This window comes from Dipodomys merriami, unplaced genomic scaffold, assembly GCF_024711535.1.
Source record: "Dipodomys merriami isolate MVZ:Mamm:240054 unplaced genomic scaffold, mDipMer1.0.p SCAF_373, whole genome shotgun sequence".
NCBI classification, from domain to species: Eukaryota; Metazoa; Chordata; class Mammalia; order Rodentia; family Heteromyidae; genus Dipodomys; species Dipodomys merriami.
The window spans coordinates 161,619-171,619 of NW_027205304.1; the positions used below are offsets into that span (position 1 = coordinate 161,619).

At 51.3% G+C, this 10,001-nt stretch overlaps 1 protein-coding gene across 1 annotated transcript; it reads right to left on the minus strand.

Moving 5' to 3' along the window:
• Positions 1–104: 104 nt before the first annotated feature.
• Serpine1 (serpin family E member 1) lies at positions 105–9,555 on the minus strand. Its single transcript, XM_069989246.1, has 9 exons — positions 9,370–9,555; positions 7,742–8,010; positions 6,891–7,124; positions 5,962–6,156; positions 4,772–4,970; positions 2,517–2,617; positions 2,315–2,401; positions 1,529–1,612; positions 105–1,019 (listed from the first exon to the last, which is right to left on the minus strand). Exons 2-9 carry the CDS (start codon positions 8,007–8,009, stop codon positions 982–984), a joined length of 1,206 nt encoding a protein of 401 aa, XP_069845347.1. The 5' UTR covers position 8,010; positions 9,370–9,555; the 3' UTR covers positions 105–981.
• Between the last annotated feature and the right edge of the window lie 446 nt (positions 9,556–10,001).

Here is a 10,001-nt window from a genome sequence, read left to right on the forward strand (position 1 = left end):
ACACCAGGGCAAAGCCGATGATCACCATCCAAGCACACCTCTGGCGCCCTATCTTCCTCCATCAAGAGACTGGGGTGAAGAGCAGCTTCCTTTATTGCTGCAAAACTGAAAGTTTTGTGTGTGTGTGTGTGTGTGTGTGTGTGTGTGTGTGTGTGTGTGTGTGTGTGTGTGTGTGTGTGTGTGTGTGTGTGTGTGCCCATCCTGGATTTGAACTCGGGGCTTGGGCACTGAGCTTTTTTTTTTCCCCTAAGGTTGGTGCTCTACCACTTGAGCCACAACTCCACTTCTGGCTTTTTGATGGTTCATTGGACCTAAGAGTCTCGTGGACTTTCTTGGCTTCAATCCACAATCCTTGGATCCAGCCTCCCGATTAGCTAGGATTACAGGCATGAGCTACTGGCTCTTGACTAAAAAGAAAAGTTTTTAGGAAGCAAAAACCTGCTTCTATGTGTAAACAAGTTACCTACACTCCAAAGTGATATTTGTCTGCCCCGGCTGGGGGAGGGGAGGGTCTGTGGGAGGTGGGAGGGGTGGGGAGGGGCTTTGCTTGGGTGGTCATCAGCCCTTCTAAGCGGAGGGGCGCAGTCGGGACTGGAGCGTCCTTTGAGATGAGTCTCGTGGTGGCCTTGTCATTCTCCAGGGTGTGAGTCGAACGTAAATCGTTCGGCCAGGTACTCAGAGTCTGCAAGTCTCATTGTTCCTTTCAGTGTGTCTGGGGCCCGGGGGCCAGATGTGAGGAGAGATGGGTTCCATCCACCCCCTCCAGCCTGGATCTTTCTTGTTCTCTGCCTAGGGAGAGCCAATCCCCCAACTTGTGAGAGAGGCTGACGCCCAGGTGACTGGTGGGGAAAGTTACCATTGGGAGAGAAAGGTGGGTGTCTTTGCTTTCTCTGGAGAGAACCATGCAAGGGGAAATTCTTCTCTTGAGAGTTTCTTGGCGTGTGACACAGGTCCAGTCGTGTCCTGGGGCAGGGCCACTCGCTAAGGCTCCATCACTTGGCCCATGAAAAGGATTGTCCCTGTGGATACATAAGCACAGTGTTTGTGGGTGACCTTGGGGCTGCAGGGAAGGGGAGCTTGCTGAGTCACAGCTGCTGGGGTAACTAAGTTAGATGGGGTCCGGCACTGCTTGGCTCTGACACTGCTGTCTCTCTTTGGGAGGGGGAATGGAATTGGCTTCCCACAATCCTTGGGGGCTAGAAGGGCATCTGTATCTGTCTAGACAGATGGTAGCTGGGTGTGGCAGTGCAAGCCTGTAATCCTGGCAGGGAGGAGGCTTCTGAGTTTAAGAACAGCCCGGGCTATATAATGAGATTCTGTTTCAAGAAAGCCAAGGGCTGATGATGTAGCTCAGCGGTAGAATTCGTGTTGTTCAGCTTGTGGAAGACCTTGGGTTTGATTCCTGCAATACACACACACACACACACACACACACACACACACACACACACACACACACACACACACACACACACACACACACACACACACACACACACACACTGGTGGGAGAGTGGGGGATGCTCACCTGTGGGGTTGTGCCGAACCACAGTTAGGAACGGTCGGTCCATGATCACCTCCTCAGGGGCCATGCGGGCCGACAGCACGGCGACTGCAAGAGGAGGGACAGAGTGTCAGGACAGACAGACAGACAGACAGACAGACATCAGCGCCAGTGCCCGGATGGATCCCAAGGGCTCTGGCGACCCCAGCCTTCCAGCCTTTCACGTGTGGACAACACAGGGTGGGCAGGGGGAGGGGGGCAGGAGGGCACAGGAACGTTCAGGAGCCTCCTTCATTCTTCTGAAGGTTGGCCTTGGCAACTTAGGAGAAAACCCAGCTTTTCCCAAGAATTTAGTGGCGATCTATCAGTTGTTCCTCACAAATATGCTTAGAGCACATTATTATTACTATTATTGTTATTAGTGCCAGCACTGGCTTGAACTCAGGGCCTCACACTCTTGCTTGGCTTTTTTTTTTTTTTTTTGGCTCAAGGCTAGCCCTCTAGCACTTGAGCCACAGCACCGCTTGTGTCTGGCTTCTTGCTGGTGAATTGGAAGGAGGTAAAGAGTCTCAGGGACTTTCCTACTGGAGCTGGCTTTGAACTACGATCCTCCAATCTCAACCTCCAGAACAGCCAGAATGCTGAGGAATTGTTGCTAAGCAAACTCCTTTAGTTTGCTTCAAGTGTCACAAGTCAAGGGGCTGAGGAGCCGATGGGGGAGGGGGGCAGGGACTGTCAGCTGCATGGACGTGTGGAGCAGGGCGGGGGTGGGGGTGGGGAGTCCATGTGGGGCGTGGGCCGGAGCCTCACCCGTGGAGGAGGAGGCCACTGTCCCGCTCTCGTCTACCTCCATCTTCACTTTCTGCAGGGCCTGTGACACATAGAGCGGGTCTTGATCTAAAAAAGGGACAAGAAGGATCAACTGTGGATCTTGGGTACCCTCCTCTGGCCCTCTTCACCACGCAGGGCAAACTGCAGGGCAGAGCGACGCAGCATGCAGGCCGCCACCCACCTGAGAGGCTTGTGAAGTCTGCCTCAGCTGGATTGAACATGTCTGTCATTCCCAGATTTTCCAGGGGTGTCCTCAGGTTGATTTCAGTCTCCAGGGAGAACCTGTAAGGCAGGAGTGGGGGGGCCCTCAGCTCAGGGGCCCCCTTTCTGACCGCAGCCCCTGGCTCAGGCCCCCCCACAGGGCGCCCTCAGATGGAGACGCTGTAGGATTTATTTTAACCCTGGAAGATGGAGGTCATTTTTTTTCCTCTCCCAAAACTAGTTGCAAAGTCTCTGTCTTTGTCAGAGGTTTCTAATATTAATGAATATTCTTCCATCTCTCCACCCCCTCAAAGCTATGACTAATTACTTTCTTCAGATAAGGCAAGTATTTTAGCATAATTTTATTTAGCACAATGGGGCAGAGGGCAGAGTTGGAGTGGGGAGAAGAGAAAGGTAAATTCTCCCATAAAGATGTTTAAAGAAAATCTGGTCTATAGGTTGTGGGTTTTTTTTTCTCTTTCCTCCTTCCTTCCCTCCCCGCTTCCCTTCCTTCCTCTCTTTCTCTTTTTCTCTTTGTGCCAGTCTTGGGGCTTGAACTCAGGTCCTGAGTGCTGTTTCAGAGCTTTTGTGCTCTTAAGCCACAGCACCAATTTCTGCTTTTTGGCGGTTCATTGGAGATGAGAGTCTCACAGACTTTCTGCCCTGGCTGGCTTTTGACCGTGATCCTCAGATCTCAGCCTAAGTAGTAGGATTATAGGCATGAGACACCAGAGCCCAGCTAGGTTGTATTTTTGAGATCTTTTTTCTTGGGGGGGGGCAGTCGTGGGGCCTGAACTCTGGGCCTGGGCGTTGTCCCTCAGCTCTTCAGCTCAAGGCTAGCACTCTACCACTTGAGCCACAGCGCCACTTCTGGCTTTTCTTCTTTTGTGGTGCTGAGGAATCAAACCCAGGGCCTCTGGCATGCAAGGCAAGCGCTCTACCACTGAGCTACCTTCCCAGCCCTGTATTTTTGAGATCTAAGCCTGAAAAGGATTCAGGCAGAGAGAGGGTTTGGGGTAGCGTTCTTCACGGGCAGAGGGAGGGAGAGGGAGGAGGAAGGCGGAGCAGAGGGGCTAAGGGAGAAAGAAGGAGATGGAAAAGAAAGGGAGGGTGGGGAGAATGTGGGCACACCAGCTAGCCAACCTCATGTCTTCTCTTCCCACTATAGCATTAAAGCATCTGGAAGTTTAGGGGAAGCCTGGTGGGTGGGAGCTTCCTGTGATTCTGGAATTACCCAGCCGCAGCCTTCTGCACCCCCTTTTGTTTCTGCAGAAGGACTGAAATAACAAATCTGTTCGGTTGGAACCCTAGGCAGAAGCTGTAGTTGGGGCTGTCTCATCTCCCAAGTGATGTATGTGTGTGTTGGTGTGTGTGTGTGTGTGTGTGTGTGTATGTGTGTGTATGTGTGTGTGTGTGTTGGTCCTGTGGCTTGAACTCAGGGTCTGGACACTGTCCCTGAGCTTTTTCATTCAGGGCTCAAGGCTGGCCCCACACAGCTCCACTTCTGGCTTTTTTTTTTTTTTTTTTTTTGGCCACTAGTGGGGCCTGAACTCTGGGCCTGGGTGCTGTCCCTCAGCTCTTCAGCTCAGGGCTAGCGCTCTACCACTTGAGCCACAGTGCCACTTCCAGCTTTTTCTGTTTATGTGGTGCTGAGGAATTGAACCCAGGGCCTCATGCATGCAAGGCAAGCACTCTACCACTGAGCCACCTTCCCAGCCCCTCCACTTCTGACTTTTTGGTGGTTGGTTGGAGAAAAGAGTCTCGTGGACTTTCCTGCCTGGGCTGGCTTTGAACTGTGATGCTCAGATCTCAGCTTCTTGAATAGCTGGGATTACAGGCCTGAGCCACCAGTGCCTGGCAGTGATTCTTTTCACTGTGCTGTGAGGGTAGTGACTGGTGGAGATGGGGGTGGAGTCCAGGAATGAATGGATGGAGAATGATTCAGCCTCCCTAGCCCCATCATTTCTCCTGCTTCCCTCTGGCTGGCTCTTCCTGGAGTTTCTGGGGGTGGCCAGTGAGGTAGGTGGATATGGTCTACAGACTCAAGCAGCAGAAGCATACAAGAGAGATGATGCAAGGAATTCTAATCAAACCCAGACAGGACAATTTTCCATCAGCCTCCCCCACATGCCCCTGTCCCATGGGCATCTGGGAAACTCAACTTGGGAACAGTGATTTCTGAAAGCTAGGAGACAGGGAAGGGTGGGTAGCAGAATGCCGGCATGGATGACTTACTTGGGTAGGACCAGGAGGCGGGGCAGTCTGAGCATCTTGGCTTTCCACTGGCTGATAAGCTGGGCGTCTAGGATGCTGGTGATGGTGGAGAGAGGCACTTCTTTTCTGAAGGGCGCTGCGATGAGCATGCTGAGTGTTTCCCCGTGGTAGGGCAGTTCCAGGATGTCATAGATATGGCCATCTGGGGTGGTGAATTCAGCTGGGGAGAAACCAAGAGGGCGCCTTGGAAATGACTCCGACTCTGCTTTGTTCTAATGCATAGCTCTGTGTTCAACTGATTCTTCTTGTCTTTCTAATCCTTTCTGGAAGCTAAATGCTCTATTTGGTTTTTGAGTACCTGTCCTCCATCGGTAGGTAGGTAGCTATCTATCTATCTATCTATCTATCTATCTATCTATCTATCTATCTATCTATCTATCTATCTATCTATCTATCTATATCTATCTCTATCTATCTAGCTAGGTAGATAGAGATAGATATATGGACTTTTCTCTATAACTATATCTAATTGTGTGTATGTGTATGTGTGCATGCACACACATGTGTACCAGTACTAGAGCTTGAACTCAGGGCCTGGGTGCTGTCCCTGAGCTTTTTCCACTTAGCGCTTGCCTTGCATGCATGAGGCCCTGGGTTCGATTCCTCAGCACCACATAAGCAGAAAAAGCCAGAAGCGCTATGGCTCGAGTGGTAGAGTGCTAGCCTTGAGCTGAAGAGCTGAGGGACAGCGCCCAGGCCCAGAGTTCAGGCCCCATGACCCGCCAAAAAAAAAAAAAAAAAAGTCTCATGCAGCTTTCCTGCCCTCAGATTTTAGCCTCCTTCGTAGCTGGGATTATAGGTGTGAGCCACTGGTACCTCTCTCCCATTCTGTCCTTTTATTCCTAGTTTTCTTCTACTTCAATACCTTCTGGTTTCTAAGTCTCTTAAAAAAATTTTTTTTTGCTAGTACTAGGGCTTGAACTCAGGGTCTAGGTGCTGTCCCTGAGCTTTTTAGCTCAAGATTAACATTCTACCACTTGAACCATACCTCCACTTCCAGCTTTTTTTGTGGTTAATTGGAGATAAGAATATCACAGACTTTCTGGCCTGGGCTGGCTTTGAACTGTGATCTTCAGATTTTAGCTTCCTAAGTAGTTAGGGTTCCAGGTGTGATACGGGGAGATATGGGGAAAGGAGGATCTTGGACTTACTGTAGTTGAACTTGTTCATCTGAGCCATCATGGGTACAGGAATGGTGCTGCCGTCAGACTTGTGGAAGACGCGGTAGTGGGTGTTTGACTCAGGAAAGGGCGTTTTCCACCGGCCATTGAAGTAAAGTGCGTTTGCCAGCACCAGACGCGTCAGCGGGTCCACGGCCCCTCTGCCCAGCAAGTCACTGATCATACCTATAAGAAAGTCAGATGATCAGGATGTTTCGTCTACCTTTAAACCTGGTAGTGGTCCCCTTCATCTCCCACTACTAAAATGGAGGCGTGTTGGGATGAGGCAAAGGACAGATGAATGAATCCATCTAGTTGCTTTTGATTTGTCTGGTCTTTCTGTGAGCCTGGGGGCGTCTTTCATGTATATTCATTTCCATGTTCTCTGAGACCCTACCCATAATCTGAGTTGGAAGCTTAAGCCTTTCCTTACTTTCTGCTTTCCTTTGCTCTGTAAGTTGTGTGTGTGTGTGTGTGTGTGTGTGTGTGTGTGTGTGTGTGTGTGTGTGTGTGTGTGTGTGTGTGTGTGTGTGTGTGTGTGTGTGTGTGTGTGTGTGTGTGTGTGTTTCTGGTTAATTGGAGGTAAGAGTCTCACAGATTTTCCTGCCCAGTCTGTCTTTGAACCACTATTCTTAGGTCATAGTCTCCTGAAGAGCTAGGATTGCAGGTTTAACCCTCTCAAATGATCCTCCTGCTAGTCTCCTGAGTATCTGGGACTATAGGCACACCCCTCAGCTTTTCCACAGGCTGGGATAACAGGCTTGTGCCGCCATACTCACTCTGAATTGCTTTGTGGATTGGAAAGCCTAATCAGGAACACCAATTTACCCATTATGCTTTGGTTTGAAAAGTGCTGGGTCTTTCTGAGAAGGTAATGCTGGAAGCCAGAGCTTACTCCCGAGTTCCCCTTCCCAGCTCACCTTTCGTGTGCCTCTTCACCCAATCGTTGATGATGAATCTGGCTTTCTCTGCCTCTGAGAAGTCCACTTGCTTCACAGTGGTCCGGAACAGCCTGAAGAAGTGGGGCATGAAGCCCTCGACCAGCCTCATGTCGCGCTGGACAAAGATGGCATCCATGATACTGATCTCATCTTTGTTCCAGGGCCCCAAGAGCTCCTCGTACAGTCCTCGGAGGCCGGGGGCCACGCCCTTCTCTGTGTGGAGGGAGAGAGGAAGGGTGCATTAGACTCACCTGGAGCCCTGGGCTCCTGGCTTTCGCCCAGCTGGCTTCAGACCTCGATCATCCTACTTCTGCCTCCTGTATAGCTAGGATGACAAGTATGCACCATGCCACTTGGTTTGTTTTTGTGAACTTTTGTTTGCCCTGGCTCCCTGGAAACATGATCCTCTTATTTTTGCCTCCAAAGTAACTAGGATTACAGGTGTGAGCAACTGTACTGGACCTTATCCAAAAGGCTGGGAAGCGATGCGCTGTAGTGAATATCTTCTTAGAATAAATAGTTAGGACAACAGCTTTGCATTTGTGATTCTACGTAGCATTTACACAGTTCTGTGCAGCAGGCAAGTGTTGTTAACCCCATTTGATGGATGGTGAAACAGCCTCAGGAGTTCGGGTGTCTGTGACACCCTGGGCAGGACAAGATCCAGAGACCCAGAAGGTGGGAGGAAGAAGATGGACAATCGTACATGACTGGACTTGGCTGACCTAGTGCCAGCCTTCTTCCCCCAGCTCCTGTTGTCTTGGCCCTTGGTTGGTCTGTGAGGAGCCCCTGGCCCCCACTTCCTGCTCTGCCCTGTCTCTCCCTCTCACCTTCAATTTTGAACCCCATCGCAGCTTGGATCTGCTCTCGGGTTTTCCCTCCTGCGGTCAGCTGCAACATGGCCAGCACAGAGGCCACCCCGTAGGGTGAGAAAACCACGTTGCGGTCCTTGGCTGCCTGAGCCACTTGCTGGAACACCTTCACGCCGAAGTCTGTGGTCAGTTGGGCCAGCTGGGGCTCAGTGAGCAGCCCATACCCTTCACCCAAGGCCAGGGCCAGGACCAGGGCCAGGCAGGCAAGGACCGGAGACGTCCGCATCCTAGAAGCAATGGAGATGAGCAGTTCCAGAAAGTTCTACAAGTCTGCCCAGGGATGGGGGTGGGGGGGGCTTCTCATGTTTGCAGATGAGAAGTGGAAAGAGTAAGTTCATGTAATTACAGATCCTACTCTACCTACTTCTACTAATTCCATGGTTTTTTGTATGTGTGTGCCAGTCCCAGGGCTTGAAGTCAGGGCCTGGGCACTGTCCCTGAGTTTTATCTGCTTAAAGCTAGTGCTCTACCACTTGAACCACAACTCCATGTGCAGCATTTTGGTGATTAATTGAAGATAAGAGTCTCATGGACTTTCCTGCCCAGGCTCTCTTTGAATCAAGTACCTCAGATCTCAGTCTCCTGAGAAGCTAGGATGACAAGCGTGAGACACGGGCTTCTGGCTTTGTTTTTGAGGCATGGCCTAGACTGGCCTCCAATTCTCCATCCTCCTGCCTCAGTCTCCCTAGTGCTGGGATCACAGATGTGCTGGTCCTGGGCACTGTCCCTGAGCTTCTTTTGTTTAAGGCTAGCACTCTACCAGTTAAACCACAGCACCACTTCCAGCTTTTTCTGTTTATGTGGTATGGAGGGATTGAACCCAGGGCTTCATGCACGCTAGGCAAGCACTCTACCACTGAGCCACATTTCCAGCCCCGCAAGAAGTCTTAAACACATTTTTTCTTAGAAGAATGTTGGAAGATGCCCTAATATATCACCCTTCCCCTCCAGAGGGTTGAAAAGCTAAATTATAATGGCATTTTTTTTTTCTTTTTGTCAATCGAGGGCTTGAACTCAGGGCCTGGGCACTATCCCTGATCTGTTTTGCTCAAGGGTAGTGCTCAACCACTTTGAGCTCCACTTCTGGATTTCTGGTGGTTTATTGGAGATAAGAGTCTCATGGACTCTCCTGCCCTGGCTGGTTTTGAACTGCGATCCTCAGATCTCAGCCTCCTGAGCAGCTCAGCTGACAGCCACCAGAGCCTGGCCATAATGACATCTTTGATTTGCATGGCGTTTTGGGGTTTTTTTTGGTGTTGTTTTTTGTTTTTAGTATCTTTTTTTTTTTTGACTCATTAGGCTTTCTCCAATTACTGTTTGATGAAAATTGGAGGAAATTTCTGAGGTTGGGGGAGGAGAGCAGGTGTTGCTGGGGAAAGATGGGGCTGAGGTCCCGTCTTGATAATGGTCTTGATGGTGGGGTCCCACCCGCCCTACTTGCCTGTCTTTGAGGACGGGGCAGGGTTCCAGGAGAAGGAACACAGAGGGAACATAAGGACGGGGACGGACGGAGGAGATTCGAAAAACTTCCTAAGAAGTCTACTCCCCCGCAGGGAAAAGCCAGAAGGAAGTTACCTTTCTCCTACCTGACAGAGGCTCGTTGCAATTGGCGGTTTCTCCTGCTTGGTAATTGGTGGTTTCTTCTGCTCAGTGGAGTGGGGCGGCTTGGGGAGCCCTGGCTTTGCGCTGTTAGAGGTGGGTAGGTGGGGTGTGCGAGGCTCCTGCTCCTGGCGCTGCAGCCACAGCTGTGCTGTCTCTGGGCGGCCACCTCCCTTTATACAGATGAGGCAGGAAACATGAACTCACGGCCGGCCCCACCCCCTAGCCGGCGCTGGCTGTCTGTCTGGGCCGGCCGCCATCCAGCCCCCTTGGCACCTCCCGCTTCCAGAACTCGCCGGGGGCGTGTGCGTGCGTGCTGTCCTGTGTGTCTGTGTGTGGCAGTTGAGCAAACTCTGATTGCCTGGTCCCCACGGCCTCCCTTGCTCCCCCCCCCACCATGTCCTTGTCCAGCACAGGCCTGGCCGTGCGGTGTGGCTCACAGGCTCACCCTTCAAAACTTGCTTTCCTAGTGTGCAACTTGAAAAGAAAAAAAGGCCCTTGGTTCCCCCCTCCCCTTGCCCCTCTCCCAAATTACCAAAGAAGCTGGAGATTTTTCCTACCAGGCCCATCTGCCCTGTGCGCGCCCTGCCACTCTCTAGAGACGCCTGTGTTCCCGCCT